This window comes from Podarcis filfolensis, assembly GCF_964270895.1.
Source record: "Podarcis filfolensis genome assembly, chromosome: 2".
NCBI classification, from domain to species: domain Eukaryota; kingdom Metazoa; phylum Chordata; class Lepidosauria; order Squamata; family Lacertidae; genus Podarcis; species Podarcis filfolensis.
Window position 1 is genome coordinate 8,981,607 of NC_139605.1, and position 20,746 is coordinate 9,002,352.

Sequence of the window (20,746 nt, forward strand, 5' to 3'; positions counted from 1 at the left end):
CAAACGTATCTACTTATTTATTTCATCGAGAACCTACAAAGCAACACTAGATGTTGTGCTATATCGAGATTAAAAGGGGAGTGGGTTGCCTGCCTCTCAGGCTTACAATCTAAAAATAGGTCACATTTTTAAGATGACATTTTGGAAAGCTTCTCAACAGTCAGCCTAATATTTATCAGGCATTGTGATGTTACCGTGTTTGTTTTGCTGTGTTAAAAGTCTTTTTTGGGGGTGGAAATAGATGAGAAATGCAAGAATTTGGAATAAACCTATTAAACAGGCTTATAAAACCTGCTCCTCAAAACCACAAACTTGCCAAGAGGCTAGTTAGCTTGTGTTTTCATGTTGGCTGAATAAAAGAGGGGTGAAGGATTGTAGCCTGTTAGCGGGCAAGTAATACAGTGGTACCTCGGGTTACAGATGCTTCAGGTTGCAGACTCCGCTAACCCAGAAATAGTACCTCGGGTTAAGAACTTTGCTTCAGGATGAGAACAGAAATCGTGCTCCAGCAGAGCAGCAGCAGCAGGAGGCCCCATTAGCTAAAGTGGTGCTTCAGGTTAAGAACAGTTTCGGGTTAAGAACGGACCTCTGGAACAAATTAAGCACTTAACCTGAGGTACCACAAAGAGCCTTTTACCAAACAGACTGGCATCTCTAAGCAGCCCACCTTTCTGCAAACCCATTCACACACATGGAATTCCTGACTACCAAGGTCCACCAGGAAAGTGGTCAAAGAACAAGGCTGCGTTATGTTAGGCACACCTCACTACTTATTCATGCAGGGCCTCAAATAAGGAGGCCACACAAAAACATGGTAGTGGAAGGTTAACTAAGGTTTGGTTTAGTGTTATGAATCAAACGAACCATGGTTACAGTCAGCTTGCAAATCAAGATCAGAAACCGTGGCTTGAAACGGATTTGTAAACCATGGTTTGTGCTACGACCCCCAAGAGGGAGTTTCAGCAAGCTGAAAATGGCAGCAAACAAGCAATTCTGAAGGATGGTTTGGATTGTAAACCATGGTTTGGCACAAACGTCTCAGCTAAGGCAGTGAGAAAGGGATTCAGCTGACAAGTGCCCCCAAACAGAAGCTCGTGTAAGGACTTCTGATAGCACAACGGGGCTCCCCCTTCTTCCCCAGAAACTGGTTTGGGGGACAAAGAGGAAGGATCATTCAGTCTGCCAAGCTGAAATGCTTGCCCTGATGGAACAGTAAGACCTAAATTCCTTTCCTGAAGCTTCTGTTCATTTTCTGCAAGGGAATCCTTGCACACCATACTTTTTAAAGGTACCATACAGCTTTTTTGCTTTTTTTAAAGACACCCTTTAGTTTCAAATCCAGCACTGATGTAACAAGGAGGTAGGATTGCATCTAAGTGCAAAACGCCCTTAGGCACACACAACATCCCAGAAGGAGGTTCTTCAGATCCTCCTGGCCAAAGGTTGCTTGTCAGAGTGAATATTGCCATGAGCTGATTTCTCTTAGGGCCGTTCAACACAACGGTTTCTACATTATTTAAAAAAAAACAACACATGTCCTTGGGTCAGCAGCTCAGGCTGACTTATCTCCAATTCCCTTCCTGACTTCCTGATTCAGGAAAACCAGAGTTTATTACACGCTAACCGCCAAACTGTGGTTAGCAAGAAACAGGAAACCTGCCTAAACGGTGGTTTGTCCAAAGCAGGAAGTGAGAAAGCAGGAATCTACCAGCCATGACGGCTATGTTGTACATCCACAGCCGGGGGCAGTATATTCTTCTGAACGCCAGTTGCTCTGAATCACGGAGGCTAGTGGTGTTGCGCTTGCAGGCTTCCCATTGGTGGACCTTGTTGGCCAATGTGAGAACAGAATGCCGGACTAGATGGGCCCCATCTAGCAGGACTGTTCTGGATCCAAGCACGCAAGGTGGCAGCGCTCAGCACCAAAGACGGCCGAGTCAAGGGTTGTATCCAAGGCTGGTCCCACTGAGAGTAGACCTACTGAACTAATGGACACAGCTAATGATCTAGGTTCATTACGGAAGTTTTTAATGTCTGATGCTGTATTGATGTTGTATTGTTTTTAATATTCGGTTGGGAGCCGCCCAGAGTGGTTGGGGAAACCCAGCCAGATGGGCGGGGTATAAATAATAAACTATTATTATTATCATTAGTTTCTCTACACAGAACTCCACAGATTACATCAGTGTTTCCTAAAGTGGTCGATACCGCCCCCTGGGGGTCGCTGGAATGATGCAGAGGTGCAATTGGGGACCTTGAATAAAAACAGAGGGGCTGTGGAAGCATAAGGAAAGAAGAAAATTTTGAGAAACTGTTCATACAAATTTCATCTGTTGTGTAATGATGCTTACCGCCACGTTGGGCACTGTTGCAGGACGGTGACAACCCCTCCCCAGGACCCGGTGGTCATGAGGGGCTTTCCCAGGTTTCGGTGACCCCTTTCCGGCTTCACCCAGGCCCAAGAAATGGATCACAGCTTACCTGCCTATTTGGCCAATGGCAAGTGAGCTACGGTGTCAGCCTGACTCCTGGTGTGAATCAGAATGAGCCTGCAGGCTTCACTCTGGTCCGCCACCCCATGAGTTTTTAATCCCAGGGCCTAGTCAATCTCTTCGTCCAGTTTTCACTGTATCTTTCTGTCTGTTTGTTTAAATTTGAAGATAGATTTCCGGTGGGGGGCAGCGCTGAGTATTTTTTTCTTCCTGAAAAGGGGGAGATAGGCCAAGTAAGTTTGGGAACCTCTGGGATACATCCAACGGATTTGGCATCTGAACCAGCCCATTATGGAAACCCAGTGGGTCACCACTAAATGTGCATTTAACCGAGATCTATAACCAATCTTAGGTCTCTCTGGTAAGTCTTACTTTCATGATTACCTGTAGAACACACTTGTTTACTTAATTCACACATTACATTTTCCCGATGTACAAAAGAAGCCATCAAATACTTTAAAAGGTGTGGGGGGTGTTAAGCAGCCTTCTGTAAGGCTTCTTCTATGCAAAACCTTCATTTTAAAAAAACCAACACCCAATTCCACAATATATACAGTCATACCTCGGGTTAAATATGCTTCAGGTTGAGCGTTTGCAGTTTACGCTCCGCGGCGACCCGGAAGTAACGGAGCGCGTTACTTCTGGGTTTCGCAGCTCGTGCATGCGCTCAAAACGGCTTAGCGCGCATGCGCGGAAGCCGCAAAGCACGACCCACGCACGCGCAGACGCGTGTTACGTTCTACTCAGGATGCGAACGGGGCTCCGGAATGGATCCCGTTCGGATCCAGAGGTACCACGGTACAGTTATCAACTGTGAAGAGAATATGGAATAGGGGAAAAGGGCAGCTTCACAACCAGTCAGCGCACTGGAAGGCCTTCTCACGGGTGTGCAGTTTCTGGTGGGTCATGAGGATGTCCCTGCGCCCGAAGCTCTTCCCGCACACCAGACACTTGAAAGGCTTCTCCCCGGTGTGGGCCCTCTCGTGGATGACCAGGCAAGTCCTCTGGCTGAAGCTCTTCCCGCACTCGGAGCACTTGTAGGGCTTCTCGCCCGTGTGGGTCCTGCGGTGGGTGACGAGGAACTGTTTCCTGCTGAAGCTCCTGCCGCAGTCGGGGCAGATGTAGGGCTTCTCTCCCGTGTGGGTCCTCTCATGCTTGATCAGGTCTGACTTGGAGATGAAGCCCTTGCCGCAGTGCGAGCAGATGTAGGGCTTCTCGCCCGTGTGGATCCTCTCGTGCTTGATGATGTACGACTTGCGGCTGAAGCTCTTCCCGCAGTAGGAGCAGGAGTAGGGCCTCTCCCCGGTGTGCGAGCGCTGGTGCTCTATCAGCTCCGACCGCCACACAAAGCCCTTCCCGCATTCCGGGCACTTCTTCAGGCGCTCGTCCTGGATCCGCGGCTGCACAGCCACTCCTCCCTTGGCCGGCTGGTAGCCCTGTGGCCCACAAACCAGTTTGTCCTTCCCGTTCTCCGGGCGGCTTCCCGGCAGGCTCTCGGAGGCTTCCCCTGGATCGGGACTGTTCCACTCGGCAATCCCCAAAAGCATCTTGTGAGGCCTTGGATCTGCGGAATGGTCCGGGTCGTCTCCCCCGCACACTCTCTCGGAAGCTGCCGGAAAGGAGGAAATCAAAACGGAAGTCATTCTGCCAATGAATTACAGTGGTACCTCTGGATACGAACGGGATCCGTTGCGGACCCCCGTTCGCATCCTGAAGTAAACGTAAGATGCGACTGCGTGTCTGCGTTTCGCCGCTTCCGCGCGTGACGTCATTTTGAGCGTCTGCGCATGCGTGAGTGGTGAAACCCGGAAGTAATGTGCTCCGTTACTTCCGGGTCTCCGCGGAGCGCAACCTGAAAATATTCATCCCGGAGCTACTTCAACCCGAGGTATGACTGTATTAGACTGTGTGGAAATGGCTCAACTAACAAATAGGTTAAGAGGTAACACCAAACAATTATTTTCCCAAAAATGGGAAATGTTTAAGAGAGACTTACAAAAAAATAACAGTGACATATTATCTAGGGCTTGTGTACATAAAATATTAAGAAATAAAGGGAAATGGGTACACTAGGTTGTAAGAAAGTATTAGAAAGTATATTAAATGTAAGGTAATAATTATAAGCACATTCAAAATCACAAATGTCAACTATATCGCGAAATGATGGGAAGTCTATATTTATTTTACTTCAGTTTGTTGTTGTTGTTGTTGTTGTTGTTGTTGTTGTTTTATTTTATGTACCATTATATGATTTTAGCTTAGCTGGTATCTAAGTGGAATTAGAAGGTCAAATTAACATTCTAAGTTAAACTAATTTAAGAAAATAGATGATAGATAGATAGATAGATATAGATAGATAGATAGATAGATAGATAGATAGATAGATAGATGATAGATACATAGTATGTGTATGTGTGAAGTTAAATCTGTAATGACATTAATGAATTCCAATAAAGAATTTTTTCATCCAAAAAAACAAAACAAAACAACTCAAGTCATTCCCTGATATGGGGGGGGGTCCCTCAAGAAAGCTTACACACTGCCTGTTGCAGCATCTGACTAGAGACTATGAGGTAAAAGGTAAAGGTAAAAGGTAAAGGACCCCTGGACGGTTAAAGTCCAGTCAAAGGTGACTATGAGGTACAACGCTCATCTTTCTTTCAGGCCAAGGGAGCCGGCATTTGTCCACAGACAGCTTCCCGGGTCATGTGGCCAGCAGGACTAAACTGCTTCTGGCGCAATGGGACACTGTGACGGAAACCAGCGCGCACAGAAATGCCGTTTACCTTCCCGCCAGAGGGGTACCTATTTATCTACTTGCACTGGTGTGCTTTTGAACTGCTAGGTTGGCAGGAGCAGGGACGGAGCAACGGGAGCTCACCCCACTGCAGGGATTTGAACCGGGGTATTTTGGGGTTATTGTTTCTATTTTGATTTTATATACTGTGATCTTTTTATGTGAACCACCCTGAGACCTCTGGGTATAGGGCAGTATATAAATTCTAATACTACTACTACTACTACTACTACTACTACTAATAATAATAATAATAATAATATAAACACCACATACAAATAAATAAAATGAGAGCGCAATACAAGGCTGTATAATTTAGAATTGCTCAAGCAAGGCAACCTCTCACTCATACCACCACTGCCTGACCTCACACCTCTTTAAACCACCAATACATGAGTCACTCACACTCAAAACAGCACAGAAAGAGGAGTCCTCACCCAACAAGGCTGTGTCTCTGTCGTCGTCCTCCTCCTCCTGCTTCATCTCCCCTAAGATGACCCTCCGCCAGGTGTCTGAGGAAGAGTCTTCAGCGGTGGGGAAATGAGCAGCCTCCTCTTTGAACGGGCCCAACATCTGAAACAAGAGCACAGGACGTTGAAAGGAGACGAGGCTGGTTGCTGGCGAGTTCAAGGGGCTGGTTTGAGTGAGCCCTAGAAAGCTTGGGACCTGGCTACCTGAAAAATCACCTCTCCCTTTACAGACCCAACCAGTCACTGCACCACCTGCAGATACAATCATATTTTATTTATTCCTTGCATTTTAATCCCACCTGTTTTCCTCAGACTGATAGAATCTGGCTTCGTCACGGTGTTCCGTTGCACCAGAAGCAGCTTAGTCATTCTGCCTGCATGAACCGGAAAGCTGTCTGTGGCCCAACGCCACCTGCCTCGGCCTGAAGCGAGATGAGCGCCACAGCTCCACAGTCATCTTTGACTGGGCTTAACTGACCAGGGGTCCTTTACCTTTTAGCTTAGAATTGGAAGGGACCCAAAGGTTCATCTAGTCCAACCCCCTGCAATGCAGGAATTCGTGCCCTGGGTGGGCATGAACCACCAACCTTCTGGTTAACAGTCAGACACGCTGAACCACTGCGCCAGAGGAGGAAGAGGATGCCTGTGGAATACCCACAAGCGGGATCCAAGCACAGGAGCCCTCTACCCCGCTGAGGACTCCAGCAAACTGGTATTGAAGGTGACCCGGAAACTAAAATTAATCCAGAATGCAGCAGCTAGACTTTTGACTGGGAATGGCCGCCAAGATCATATAACACCGGTCCTGAAAGACCTACATTGGCTCCCAGTACATTTCATAGCACAATTCAAAGTGTTGGTGCTGACCTTTAAAGCCTGAAATGGCCTCGGCCCAGTATGCCTGAAGGAGCGTCGCCACCCCCATCGTTCAGCCCGGACACTGAGGTCCAGCTCCGAGGGCCTTCTGGCGGTTCCCTCACTGCGAGAAGCCAAATTACAGGGAACCAGGCAGAGGGCCTTCATGGTAGTGGCGCCCGCCCTGTGGAACGCCCTCCCACCAGATGTGAAGGAAATAAACAACTATCTGACTTTTAGGAGACATCTTAGGGCAGCCCTGTTTAGGAAAGTTTTTAATGTTTGATGTTTCATCGTGTTTTTTTAATATTCTGTTGGAAGCCGCCCAGAGTGGCTGGGGAAACCCAGTCAGATGGGTGGCATGTAAATCATATAGCATCATCATCATCATCATCATCATCATCATTTATTATATATACCCTGCCCATCTGGCTGGGCTTCCCCAGCCACTCTGGGTGGCTTCCAACAAAATATCAAAATATAGTAATGCATGAAACATTAAAAGCTTCCTTAACAGGGCTGCCTTCAGATGTCTTCTAAAAGTCTGGTAGTTGTTGTTCTCTTTGACATCTGGTGGGACATCTCGAAGACAGGGCGGGTGCCACTACCGAGAAGGCCCTCTGCCTGATTCCCTGTAACTTGGCTTCTCACAGTGAGGGAACTCCCAGAAGGCCCTTGGAGCTGGACTTCAGTGTCCGGGCTGAATGATGGGGGTGGAGACGCTCCTTCAGATATACTGGACCGAGGCCGTTGTTTATTATTATTGTTGTTGTTGTTTTGTTGTTGTTATTATTATTCAGAAGTGTTACCACTTCCAACTGTGGAGACAGAGCTGGACCACCACGCTAGTAGCCATCGATGGTCCAATTCATGCATTAGTGCAAGACAGTGTGCTTCTGAGTATCAGTTGTTGGAGGCTTCAGGAGGGGAGAGATGCTGTCGTGAGCAGGTCTTGCTCAGGGGCTTCCCATCGGAGCATCTGTTTGGCCACTGTGGGAAACAAGATGCTGGGCTAAAAGGAGCCCCTTTGGCCCAACCTCTTCCTGGGTCCTTTCCAACATCCTTACCAGCTCTTCCTGCCTCTCGTCCTCCTGCTGCCGCAGCAGGAAGTCCTCCACCAGGGCCACAGCCTGGGAACAGTTCTCCGGCTCCACGTCCCTGACCCAGTTCTGCACCTCCGCTGGCAGGACAGCCAGGAACTGCTCCAGCACCACCAGCTCCAGGATCTGCTCCTTGGTGTGCCTCTCGGGCTTCAGCCACAGGTTGCACAGCTCCCAGAGCTGGTTGCACACCTCCCTCGGCCCCTCGTTCTCCTGGTAGCCGAACTGCCGGAAGTGCTGTCGCTGCGCCTCTGAGCTGGCTGGCTCTTCCTCCAGGACCTCCTCCTTCACCTTCAAGCAGCGGACTTTGTCACTGCCCCACAAGCCACTCTCTGACAGCTGGGTTTCTTTACAGAAGTCCGGCAGGAGGCGGGCCATCCTCTCGCTCCCCTCCGAGATGCTGACCGGGGCGACAGCTGTGCTGTTGAAGGAAGAAAAGAAAAATTGGAGCTGGAAATATTCTTTGGCCAAAGGCTACCTGCCAGAGTAGGGGGAGCCTTGCATTAAGGCTGTTGAATGGTTTCTTTAAATGTAAAGGTTCATCATTGTTCCACCCGATGTGTATGTCTTTAAGGGGCCAAAGCAAGGGCCAGAGCAAGATAACAAGACCCAGCTTTACAGCTGTGAAACATAGCAGGTGCTGCTGAGTTGTATTTGATTAAGGTGTGTCAGCATTTGGGTGTAGTATATAAGGAGCAGCACCTAGCTCTCCCATTACCCTGGGGGATGGGTTGATGGTTGGGTTGTTAATGTGTTCAGTGTAAAAGGAGTTTTTGTTTTTCTTATTAAAACCTTGTTTAAGTTATTTTTGAGTCCTTTTTTTTTAATGTATGGTCTCCCCAGCAAGCTCTCTGCAGCGCTACCATACTGCAAACAGTCAACAAAGGCACCAGCCTGGTAGCCACAGAATCATAGAATCATGGAACTGTAGAGTCGAAAGGGACACAGAGCTTCATCCCGTCCAACCCGGTGCTATGCAGGAATATTATTCCTGAACCCATGCTTCTACTTCTGAGAGGTTCAATATTGCTCTATTTGCAGTCCTTGTTTTGCTGATTTCATTTAATATTCTAATTTTCTGAGATTGTTAATTTGGGGTTTTCATCAGCTGTACGCCATGATTGTCACAATTATAACAAATAAAGGCTTGGCATATCTCGCTTTGCATGTCATGAGTCTATCTCATATATTAGTTTCACCTTTTAAGTTGAATTACTAAAATAAATAAATTTTGAATTATGGTGCTGGAGGAGACTCTTGAGAGTCCCATGGACTGCAAGAAGAACAAACCTATACATTCTGAAGGAAATCAGCCCTGAGTGCTCACTGGAAGGACAGATCCTGAAGCTGAGGCTCCAATACTTTGGCCACCTCATGAGAAGAGAACACTCCCTGGAAAAGACCCTGATGTTGGGAAAGATGGAGGGCACAAGGAGAAGGGGACGACAGAGGACGAGATGGTTGGACAGTGTTCTCGAAGCTACAAACATGAGTCTGACCAAACTGCGGGAGGCAGTGGAAGACAGGAGTGCCTGGCGTGTTCTGGTCCATGGGGTCACGAAGAGTCGGGCACGACTAAACAACAACAACAACAATTGAAATAAATATTCTAATATTTATTTCACGATATTCTGATTTTCCGAGTTTCACCTGTATACCTATGTCTACAGGAATGATGTTCTTTACTTTAAAGAACGTGGGTTAGCATTCAAAGGCATGACACCCTGAGAGAGGATCCAGATTGCCACCCCCTCGTTCTGCACAAAGAATCACTCTCTGCTCCACTTGGAAGTGTGCATCATCCCCCCAAAATCGAAGGGCTCCTCGTTTTTCTGCCGCTGTCCCCTACTTGGCAGGCAGAAATCCAACCAAGGATGTTTCCCCAGCCTTCCCTCTCCTCCCCAGCCCCACGGCAAGGAAAAGCTTCTCCAGTTGCACTTCTGCCTGCCATGGAGCCCATTCGAGGCCCAGCACACCCTCCCTTCCCCCCTGCCCTTCCCACTTGCCTGGTTCTTTCGCAGCCACCGGAAAAGTCCTTCCGAGCCCTGATTATCTGCGCGTGGGAAAATTAAAAGGCCACTTTCCCATGGGAAGCGGAACAGGAAGTGGCATTTGATTGTTTTTGTTCCCCCCTTTCCTGCCGCAGAGGAGCTTCCGGTCTCTCTAGGAGGCGGTATTCCCTCACCTTAACCCTTTGCGGAGCAAAAGAGTCTTAACGCAGATTGTGACAAAGCTCGCTGACATGGGGGCGGGCCCTTCAGATGTTGCTGAACTACAACTCCCATCGCCCCTGGCTGGGGATGGCGAGAGCTGCACCCTGTTAATGTCTGGAGGACATGACATTTGAGACTAACACTGGGTTGGGAAACCTGTGGACATTGCTGGACTCAAGATTGCGTACATATCATACATTTTGAGTACATCTTCTTCCCCACCAAAGGGTGGCTGGTGAAACCCAGCCAGATGGGCGAGATATAAATAAAATGATGATGGTGGTGGTGAATTATAGGAGCTGTAATTTTCTATGGGTGTGGGAATTGTAGCTATTTGTGGGGTAAACTGCAGTTCCCGGGATTGGGGCATGTGTGTGCTTTAAATATATGGTTGATTCCCATCAACCCCAGGCAGGATGACCAACAGATGGCATAAAAGGGACATAGCTGTCAACGTTTCCCCTTTTTTAAGGGAAATTCCCTTGTTCCGAATAGGATTCCTTGCAAGAAAAGGGAAAAGTTGACAGCTATGAAATGGGGAGAGGAGACGTTAGCTTCGCACAGGCACAGTCTCCAATTGCTTGGGAAAAACCCTGGAGGGGAGGGGACTTTCAGTCTCAGCAAGGGGGACAGACCTGCCGGAGATCAGTGGCTGTGCTTATTAGGCCTGACACACCTGTGTTTATAGTGTTTTTGCTAATAAAGAGTTAACTCCAACTTGCTGAGTGTGTGTACATAGCACCCCCCAGGGCCTAGCTGCACTCCCAAGGAGGCTAGCGCATGGTGTTTGAAAAACAACAACCAATAAACAAATTTCAGTACAAAACCATCATGTATTTAATGCAAAAGTTCAGAAACCCCATAAAACCACCCAGTCAAACCTTCATAATGAAACCAGATTCCTGCCCCAGGAAGGGCTTGCTTTCAGCACCCAAGGCAAGCCCTGCTTTTGGCAGTGATCAATGTTGCTCTGGAACTTCAGAGTAGAACCAAGCACAGTGGGGCACGGCCAATAGTCAAGGGTCCGAGGAGCTGGAGTCCAGTAACACATTGAGGGCCATAGATTCCCCTTGCCCCCGTAAGACAGGAATGTCCTAAGTTCATGGCCGAGGTGGCCAGCCCATCTCTCTCAGGTGGATTCTCTGATGTCCTGTAAGGTTCCGCCGCTCCCTTAAACTTTCCCTGCTCCCAGAGAAGGCTCTGCCTTCTCCGCCAAGTGGGTCATCTGATGCTTGGAGAAACTCGACCTGTTGCTGAAGCTGCTCCGGCACTCCAGGCAAGAATAGGACTTGTTGCCCGTGTGGATCTTCTCGTGGGCCGTCAAGCTGGAGTGGTGCTTGAAGCACTTCCCGCACTCGGAGCACACATACGGCTTCTCGCCCGTGTGGATCCTCTGGTGGTTCTTCAGGTCGACGCGTTGGCCGAAGCTCCTCCCGCACTCGGAGCACTGGTACGGCCTCTCGCCCGTGTGGATCCTCTGGTGGCGTGCCAGGATGGGCCTCGTGCTGTAACACTTCCAGCAAACTGGGCACCTGTGGAGCTTCTCCCTCGGAGGTTTCGTTTCCCGTGGGACGAGGAATGACTTCCACCGGTAAGTCCTCCCAGAATTGGTCCACACCTCTTCTCTTTCATCTATGAGGAGGCCTCCAGAGGCCTCACCTTTCTGCTCTAGTCTTCCCAAAGATTCCTCTCGTGTTCCCGGGTGCTCAGAACGGAGGAGTGGATCTTCAGCCTCGCCAAACATTCTTTTATTGCACAAAGAGGATGGGGAGAGACTATCCCAGCTCCAAGACTCCTCTGCAGAAGGGAGAAGAGCAGATTGCACCTTACTTGTCTCGGGGAAAAGTTTAAAAGGGAAGCTATCTCTGCCTCAGAAACATTCCCCACCCCCAAAAAAGTATCCTGCTCCCTTAAATAGCTCTTCTTCAAAAAGCTCTTGGTAACGATTACCAAAGGGACGTGGGTGGCACTGTGGGTTAAACCACAGAGCCTAGGCCTTGCTGATCTGAAGGCTGGCGGTTCGAATCCCCGCAATGGAGTGAGCTACCGCTGCTCAGTCCCTGCTCCTGCCAACCTAGCAGTTCAAAAGCACGTCAAAGTGCAAGTAGATAAATAGGTACCGCTCCGGTGGGAAGGTAAACGGCGTTTCCGTGCGCTGCTCTGGTTCACAAGAAGCGGCTTAGTCATGCTGGCCACATGACCCGGAAGCTGTACGCCGGCTCCCTCGGCCAGTAAAGCGAGATGAGCACGGCAACCCCAGAGTCGGCCATGACTGGACCTAAGGGTCAGGGGTCCCTTTACCTTTACTTTAAGGATAACCAAATGATCAAGGGGATGGGTCAGCTCCCCTATGAGGAAAAATTGCAGAGTTTGGGACTACATATGGACTTATCCCTGCTTGTTTCCCCCAAATGTTTTTAATGGGCACTCACTTGAAAAATAAACATTATCCTGGGATCTTCTCATTAAAGTCTGGTTGGCTTTGAAGGAATAATCTTCCGGCTGAAGAGGCTTCTGCTTGGTCTCACTCGCCATGCCACCACCTTTTGGAAGAGAAGAACAAATATATTCACAAATGACAATTTAAAAACTTGTGAGACCGCACACATGCAGCACAACCATAGCTACTGGCTTCCAAAGCAGGTGGCCATTGTTGGGAATGGTTAGACTAATTCATGGAAGAAGATAGGTTTATAAGCCATGGCAGCTAAATGGAGCTTCCCTGTTCCAAGGCAGGTTATCTCCAAATGCCGTAAGTACGTCAACAATATGGCCAGGGCTGTGGGTAGTGACATCATCCAGCCAAGATGGTTCTCTACTCCTTTCTTTCCTTATATTCCAGCACCAAATGAACTGAATTAACACCTTTCCACTCACAACGGCACCGAAAATAAAGGTTTGCGGCTTCTGACACAACTCAGAAGTCTCAAGGATCTAAAGAAAAAGATTTGCGCTCTAATTTTGAATCCTGAGACTCACTTCTGTCAGCGGAGGGGGAGACCAACCAGGTGACTGTCAATACAGCTCCAAAGAACAGAAAAGGCAGGAAACTCAGTTTAGATGTGATGCCAGCTCTTAAACTCTAGCTCAGATACACAAGAATACTGCTCTCTCTACGGAGCAGAAATAAAAAATATTTCAAGATAGGTCGCTGATTTCAAAAACCATTAATTGAGCAAAAGATCAGAGCATAAAGAATAAGAACCACTGTCACCAGACCAGCAATACACTATATGGCTGAGGCTGATGGGAGATGTAGTGCAAAACATTTAGACAGCACCGGGTTGGAAAGGCTGATATAGATATACATATTTTTAAAAACCAACCAACCCACCAGCCCTGAGATACACGTTTTCTGGCTTTACATCTATCTTGTCAGGAAAAGTGTTCAGGAAATATGATGTTCTGACTGAACTAGGAAGATTCAAGCCTGCTGGCCACGTTCTTTGAACGGCATTACCTGAAATTCTCTCCATTTCCTTGGAGTCCTGTACACAGAGGTTGTTGGTGCTTTTGGGCCTGGAAATGAGGGTCAGCTTGGGAAATAAACATCCTCCTTCAGAAGGGAAGACAAAAATACAAGTGGAATTAGGAAAGAAGTTCCTCCTTCTGACACACTTCTCCATACCAACCTAGATCCTAACCAGACCCTGAGATCATCTTTTGTGGCCCTTCTTCGTGTGCCTCCTCCACGAGAAATCCAGAGGGTGGCAGCACGAGAACGGGGCCTTTTCTGCAGTGGCTCCCTGTTTGTGAAAAGCTCTCCCCGGGGACATTCACCTGGCGCCTTCATTATACACCTTTCGGCGGCAGGCAAAAATGTTCCCCTTCAACCAGGCCTGTGGCTGATTAACATTTGTGTCCTTTTAAATGCGTTTTGTGGGAAGGAGGGATATTGGTTTATTTCAGTTTTCATTCTTGTTTTTATTATGCATTTCATGTTTTTATTTTGTATTTTTATGCTGTGAACTTGCCCGAGACCTTCATATGAAAGGTGGTATACAAAATGAATAAATGAATAAATGCAGCTCCCAGAATTCTTTGGGGGAAGCCATGCCTGCTAAAGGAGCATAAGAATGCTTTAAATGTATGGTGAGGATGTGAACTTTTGACAGGGAGCCTTTCTGAACCCTAAATTGATCCTGAGGCCTTCTGTATGCATGCATGAATCGATTTATTTTGGTCCCTGACCAGAGTACAACATATACAGTCAAACCTTGGATCCTGAACGCCTTGGTACTCTGACATTTTGGCTCCCGAGCACCGCAAACCCGGAAGTGAGTGTTCTGGTTTGCGAATGTTCTTTGGAACCCGAATGTCCGACGGGGCTTCCGATTGGCTGCAGGAGCTTCCTACAGCCAATCAGAAGCTGCGCTTTGGTTTCCAAACGTTTTGGAAGTCGAACGGACTTCAGGAATGGATTCTGTTCAACTTCCAAGGTACGACAGTACAACAAAAGAGAACATACAAACATAAATAGATTAAAATTAAGCTCTATGAGTTAATACACAATAAATAATTCAAACTGCTAAAATACATATTTTAGCAGTTTGAATTATTTATTGTGCATTAACTCATAGAGCTTAATTTTAATCTATTTATGTTTAATCTATTTTAGTTAAAGCTTTAATTGCTAATTTAAAACATATTAAGACATTGGCGGTTAGATTCATTCAACGCTTGTCTCTTTAATTTTATAGCAGCAGCACAGAATTTAGCCACTTTTAAGGTAATCTCTAGTTCCCTGTCTTCTATTAAGTATTTCAAGTAATAATCATCAGTTTCGCTTGGGGTTTGCTGCATGATTTGAGCAATAAATACAGTGGTATCTCAGGTTAAGTACTTAATTCGTTCCAGAGGTCCGTTCTTAACCTGAAACTGTTCTTAACCTGAAGCATCACTTTAGCTAATGGGGCCTCCTGCTGCCGCCACACTGCCGGAGCACGATTTCTGTTCTCATCCTGAAGCAAAGTTCTTAACCTGAGGTACTATTTCTGGGTTAGCGGAGTCTGTAATCTGAAGCGTATGTAACCTGAAGGGTATGTAACCCGAGGTACCACTGTATAGAGCGTATAACCTTGTAATAGTGACAATGTATGCAAAGCAAGTGCTCTAGCCACTGAGCTATGGCCCTTTCCTTACTCAAACTGAGAGATGGGAAAAGTAGAGCTATTATATGCTTTCCTAGAGCCTTCCCAAGCCCTCTCAACACCGTTTATTGAGCAGCAAAGAAGGGATGCGTACCCAGAGAGGCCCAGTTGAAGTTGTTCTCTACCATGACATCTATATAGAGAGCTCTTTGGTCCGGATCCAAAAGGGCCCATTCTTCCTCACTGAAGTGGATCGCTACGTCCTGAAAGGTCACCAAAACCTGGAAAGAAGACACAAGAACTTCAGAAGGGGCTTCATCCGAAGTCAGGTTGTTGATCCACCTACTTCAGCAGTTTATAGACTGACCAACCAGAGGATCTCCAGGGTGTCAGGCAAGGAAATTGCATAATACAGAGTCAGACCATCGGTCCATCTATTATCTATGCCAGGGGTAGTCAACAAGGTGCCAAGTTGACATTTTGCTGCACTACAAATCCCATCATCCCTGTCCATTGGCCATGCTGGCTGGGGCTGATGGGAGTTGGAGTCCAAAAACAAATCCAGAGGCCACCACAATAGCTACCCTTGATCAATGCTAACTGGGTTTCAAGACAGGGCTTTTCCTGGGACGTTCTACATGCATAAGAGGTGTTCTACAATTGACCCATATCCCTTCCCCAAAGGGCTTGACGCCTTTGCACAAGCCACATAGTTGATACATCTAATTAATTTTATTTATTGAATTTATTGAAGTCGAACGCCTTGCGAGTTGAATGTGTTTGCTCCCAAACGCCGCAAACCCGGAAGTGAGCGTTCCGGTTTGCAAACGTTCTTTGGAACCCGAATGTCCAATGCAGCTTACGCAGCTTCCGATTGGCTGCAAGAGAGCTTCCTGCAGCCAATCGGAAGCCGCGCCTTGGTTTCTGAACGTTTTGGAAGTCGAACGGACTTCTGGAATGGGTTCCGTTTGACTTCCGAGGTACCACTGTAAATACCGCCCTATACCCGGAGGTCTCAGGGCAGTTCACAGAACAAAATCAAAATATAAAACCACAAAACATATAATCAAAATAAAAACAACAGCCCAATAACCCCCTCCCCAACCCCCCCCCCACATTTTTAAAGGGCATAAGGTAAAGGTAAAGGGACCCCTGACCATTAGGTCCAGTCGTGGCTGACTGTGGGGTTACGGCGCTCATCTCGCTTTACTGGCCAAGGGAGCCAGGGTACAGCTTCCGGGTCATGTGGCCAGCATGACTAAGCCGCTTCTGGCGAACCAGAGCAGCGCATGGAAACGCCCTTTACCTTCCCGCTGGAGCGGTACCTATTTATCTACTTGTACTTTGAAATGCTTTCGAACTGCTAGGTTGGCAGGGACCGAGCAATGGTAGCTCACCCCGTCGCGGGGATTCTAACCGCCGACTTTCTGATCGGCAAGTCCTAGGCTCTGTGGTTTAACCCACAGCGCAGGATGTCTAATTAAGTATTTTCTGCACTGATTGGCAGAGAATCTCCAGGTTTTTGGGTAGGGTCCTTACCAGCTTTATCTGAAGATGGCAGTGATTGTTTATGGGAGACTCTCAAACAAAGTACTTGTGTTATAAAATCCAACACATTCCCACTGCTCCTCTAACGAATTAAGTTCTTAACCCGAGGTACCACTGTACAATCAAAATCCAACAATTCCCATCTCTCCTCTAACTACTACACCTCACTGTCTCTCCATAGAGCTTCTCAGGAGCAGCAGGTGGGGCTAAGGCCACCTTTCATACTGAAGCGAAGGGAAATTGGTAGGTTGTCGCCCCAGAGCCAGTTGTCCCCTTGCCCACCTGAGCTGGAACCAGAGCAACTGTTGCCACACCAGCAGGAAGAGGGGCTGGCCCAGAAAGTGTCAGGGATGCCATCCTTCCGAACGCGGTGGTGAAAATGGGCTCGTCCCCACGATTGAGCGCTGCTAAAAGAAAACAGAAGGGAGACAGCAGGAGAGGTAAGCCTCGAGCATTGTACAAAAGGGAATGAGGGAGGTGGAAGAGGCAAGCCTAAAATATTGTCGTAAAAGGGATTGGGGACAGCAGAAGAGGCAAGCTGCAGAGGTGAACCATGATGGTTGAAGACATGTCACATGCGGCAGTGAAAATGGGCTCATCCCAGTGGTTGGGCGCTGCTGAAAAAAACGTAAGCTGCAAGTAAGGCTACAAAAGGCAACGAGGGAGGTGGAAGAGGCAAGCCATAAAGGAGAATGGGAACAACAGAAGAGCAAGCAAGAGAGTGAACCAGGATGGTGGAAGAGGCAAGCCTGAAATATTGACATAAAACAGAATGGGGACAACAGAAGAGGCAAGCTGCAGAAGTGAACCAGGATGGTGGAAGAGGCAAGCCTCTGTTTTTCTGGCTCACACAGGTATCTTAGGAACCCATGACCTTGTTACTTTCTCCAAACATCCCCTGAGCCACATGCCCACAATTTATTCAACTCCTGACACAAACAGCGAGATGTCACCCTGAATGGCGATTTACAGTATTTACGCCACGCCATTTTAATATTTCAAATGCCCCTACAGATTCTTGGCTCTCTTGCATTTGCAAATCCTCTAAGTAACCATCCAGAACCCCCCAATTCTTTTCATCAGAGCTATTAAGCATGTTTTAATAAAATGCCTTAGACTCAGAATTATAGCATTACAAGGGATCCAAAGGGATCCCAACCCCCTGCAATGTCATGAATGTCCGCCTGCTCATTCCCCAATCCTATAAACCTACAATAAGCCTGCCATTCTCTCAGAGGCTGCCTTCTCGCAGTGCTCCTGTGCTTTTGACAGCTTCATAACAGGCAGAAATGCTTCAGGTGAAGCTTTTCCCAAACATATGGAAATAGTGAGCAGTTTCTGTTTTTTAAAAAATTTAGAGCTACAAACTCTACCTTCCCCAAACTCTGGAAGTTTTGTCAAAGAGGTCCCATCAGCCCTGCTTGGCGTGGAGGCTGATGGGAGTTGTAGTCCAAAGCATTTAGAGAGTGTATCAAGTTAGGGGAGCCTTCACTAATTTTTCTCATTTCTTTGCAAAGTGAATCATGGTTGCCACATTTGTTCTGGCATGGTAAAGTCACTCTGTGTTGGTTTGTTTAGCAATTTGGTTTAAGAATACAGTGGTACCTCGGGTTAAGTACTTAATTCGTTCCGGAGGTCCGTTCTTAACCTGAAACTGTTCTTAACCTAAAGAACCACTTTAGCTAATGGGGCCTCCCGCTACTGCCGGAGCGCGATTTCTGTTCACATCCTGAAGCAAAGTTCTTAACCCGAGGTACTATTTCTGGTGCTGGAGGAGACTCTTGAGAGTCCCATGGACTGCAAAAAGATCAAACCGATCCATTCTTAAGGAAATCAGCCCTGAGTGCTCACTGGAAGGACAGATCATGAAGCTGAGGCTCCAATACTGTGGCCACCTCATGAGAAGAGAAGACTCCCTGGAAAAGACCCTGATGTTGGGAAAGATGGAGGGCACAAGGAGAAGGGGACGACAGAGGACGAGATGGTTGGACAGTGTTCTCGAAGCCACAAACATGAGTCTGACCAAACTGCGGGAGGCAGTGGAAGACAGGAGGGCCTGGCGTGCTCTGGTCCAGGGGGTCACGAAGAGTCGGACACGACTAAACGGCTAAACAACAACAACTATTTCTGGGTTAGCAGAGTCTGTAACCTGAAGCGTATGTAACCCGAGGTACCACTGTAAAAGGAAAACTCCCCTGCCTAGATCCAGGTTTGGGGCACCAACTGCAGCTTCCTGAAAGGCATGCAGGATTAGGAAATTGAGAGTAGAACAACGCCTGCCACCTGGGCTCACCAAAATACCAAATAAATCCAGCTAGGTGTGCTCCACTTTCGCTTGCCTCGCTCTTATTTCATAGAATGACAGAATCATAGAGTTGGAAGGGGTCCCAAGGATCATCCGTACCAACGCCCTGCAGTGCAGGAATCTCAATTTGAAACCATACAAGAGACCCTGCTTAGCTTTGCAAATGTGCCAGAAGCAATTGTTTCGTCGCAGGCTAGAACCTGAGGGCTTCAGCATCGCCCAACCCCGCAAATTGCCAAAACACAGGCTATAAAGGAGAGCTGTTCCCGGCTCATGTGCAGAGCGCTGTTCGATTCCCACCCACGTCTCGCTCGTGAGTGAGCCTTGCATGGCGAGGAAACTTTCAGGGATGATCGGGGTTACAGAAAAGGGATCTCCCACTCCCTTAAAAACAACCCTCCGCTCTGTGATCCGCCCCGCCTGACCGATGCCCGATCCCTCTCTCTCCCCAGGATCTACCTCCGCTTCCTTCCTCGCCCCTCGTGGCGCAGGGCAGCGGGCGTCTTGCTCCACGCAAAGTCTCCCGGGATTGGCCTCCGCCTGCCCCCCGGCTACCCTTGGGGAAATCGAGACCACAAAGGAGCTGGAGGAGGAAGAGGAGAAGAAGTCACCGAAGCCCCGAGCCGCTCTGTTATGGATGAGATTCCTGCATTGCAGGGGGTTGGGCTAGATGACCACCAGGGATCCCCGCTCCCAAGTCTACAGTTCTGTGCCTCGCTTAAAACAGCTGCTTCAGGCTTCCGGTTCCCAGCTTCCGCCTCATCTTTGGCCATCCTGCTTCCGGAGAGGGGAGTTGGCTGGAGGAGGAGGAGGAGGAGGAGGAGCGCAGGAGCTGCCTTGCCACCGACCTCTGAATGCTTTCCAAGCCGCAGCTCAGAGCAGCGCCGCCTATCTCCTGCGCATAAGCGTGAAACTCTGGAAGGGACCCCTGGGCATCATCCAGTCCAACCCCCTGCAGTGCAGGAATATGCAGCTGTCCTCTTGCAACCTTGGCATGATCAGCACCATGCTCTAAGCGGCTATCCTCTACCTCGCCGGCTGTTTTTTGGCTGGTTCCTGGGAGGGGATTTGGTGAGTCCATAGGCAGGGAGTCCCAAAGTGTAGGTGCTGCCACACTAAAAGATCAATTTCCTTAATCCAGTTCACCAATAATTTATTTGGGACTCTCCATCCCTAGCTGCAAACTGTAGTTGCAGGTGAAAAATATAAGATCTCCTTCACCAGGCCCAGCTCTTGAATGTTCTCAGCCCGGACACTGAGATCCAGCGCCGAGGGCCTTGTGGCGGTTCCCTCATTGCGAGAAGTGAGGTTACAGGGAACCAGACAGACGGCCTTCTCGGTAGTGGCACCTGCCCTGTGGAACGCCCTCCCTTCAGATCTGAAGGAAATAAGCAGCTATCCTATCTTTAAAAGACATCTGAATGCAGCCCTGTTTAGGGAAGTTTTTAATATTTAACGCTGTACTGTTTTTAACATTTGATTGGGAGGCGCCCAGATTGGCTGGGGAGACTCAGCCAGATGGGCGGGGTATAAATAAATTATTATTATTATTATTATTATTATTATTATTATTATTATTCTCTCAACTTCAGTCTGGCTCCAACCGGAAACCCACACCCAAGATAACAGATCCTGCAGCTGCTCATCACAGTACAGTCCCTTGACTGTCTTGCCTCTGGAAATCCAGAGCTGAGTTGGGGAATTTATTGCATGGGCCAGAGCTGCACCTTTTGGTTGTCTGCCTGCCATGCACCTGTCAAAAGCACAGAAGCAAGAAAACAGCAAGTCCTCATGACAGCAAAAGATCTTATATTATTGAAGGCAGGCAAAAAGCAGTCTTATTGTTGTTGATTCCTGCATCACAGGGGTTGGACTA

General features: G+C 48.0%; 4 protein-coding genes across 4 annotated transcripts in view; all 4 read right to left on the bottom strand.

Annotated features, from left to right (window-relative positions):
* The window catches only part of LOC310756746 (uncharacterized protein), a 1,375,527-nt gene that overhangs the window by 1,308,187 nt on the left and 46,594 nt on the right, over window positions 1–20,746 (bottom strand). The gene's annotated exons all lie outside the window — the stretch shown is intronic.
* The window catches only part of LOC310756585 (uncharacterized protein), a 70,630-nt gene that overhangs the window by 28,700 nt on the left and 21,184 nt on the right, over window positions 1–20,746 (bottom strand). The window lies entirely within an intron of this gene.
* LOC310756981 (zinc finger protein 24-like) lies at window positions 2–10,114 on the bottom strand. Its single transcript, XM_083602009.1, has 4 exons — window positions 9,721–10,114; window positions 7,682–8,135; window positions 5,727–5,862; window positions 2–4,101 (listed from the first exon to the last, which is right to left on the bottom strand). The coding sequence occupies exons 2-4, from the start codon at window positions 8,090–8,092 to the stop codon at window positions 3,341–3,343; spliced, it is 1,308 nt and encodes a 435-aa protein (XP_083458135.1). The 5' UTR covers window positions 8,093–8,135; window positions 9,721–10,114; the 3' UTR covers window positions 2–3,340.
* On the bottom strand, window positions 10,741–19,528 carry LOC310757197 (zinc finger protein 34-like). The gene is made up of 7 exons (XM_083602445.1): window positions 19,330–19,528; window positions 18,859–18,910; window positions 16,848–16,972; window positions 15,172–15,298; window positions 13,388–13,483; window positions 12,360–12,470; window positions 10,741–11,724 (listed from the first exon to the last, which is right to left on the bottom strand). Exons 3-7 carry the CDS (start codon window positions 16,920–16,922, stop codon window positions 11,099–11,101), a joined length of 1,035 nt encoding a protein of 344 aa, XP_083458571.1. The 5' UTR covers window positions 16,923–16,972; window positions 18,859–18,910; window positions 19,330–19,528; the 3' UTR covers window positions 10,741–11,098.

Bases quoted from the DNA above. Each gene is read 5' to 3' on its own strand.
- LOC310756981 (XM_083602009.1), bottom strand. From the start codon at position 8,092: ATGGCCCGCCTCCTGCCGGACTTCTGTAAAGAAACCCAGCTGTCAGAG. The intron at 5,863-7,681 runs GTAAGGATGTTG...CTCTTGTTTCAG, and splicing joins ACGAGAGGCAGGAAGAGCTG to ATGTTGGGCCCGTTCAAAGA. The intron at 4,102-5,726 runs GTGAGGACTCCT...CCTTTCCGGCAG, and splicing joins CAGAGACACAGCCTTGTTGG to CTTCCGAGAGAGTGTGCGGG.
- LOC310757197 (XM_083602445.1), bottom strand. From the start codon at position 16,922: ATGGCATCCCTGACACTTTCTGGGCCAGCCCCTCTTCCTGCTGGTGTG. The intron at 15,299-16,847 runs GTGGGCAAGGGG...TCTTCTTTCCAG, and splicing joins TTGCTCTGGTTCCAGCTCAG to GTTTTGGTGACCTTTCAGGA. The intron at 13,484-15,171 runs GTACGCATCCCT...TCCCTTCTGAAG, and splicing joins CTTCAACTGGGCCTCTCTGG to GAGGATGTTTATTTCCCAAG.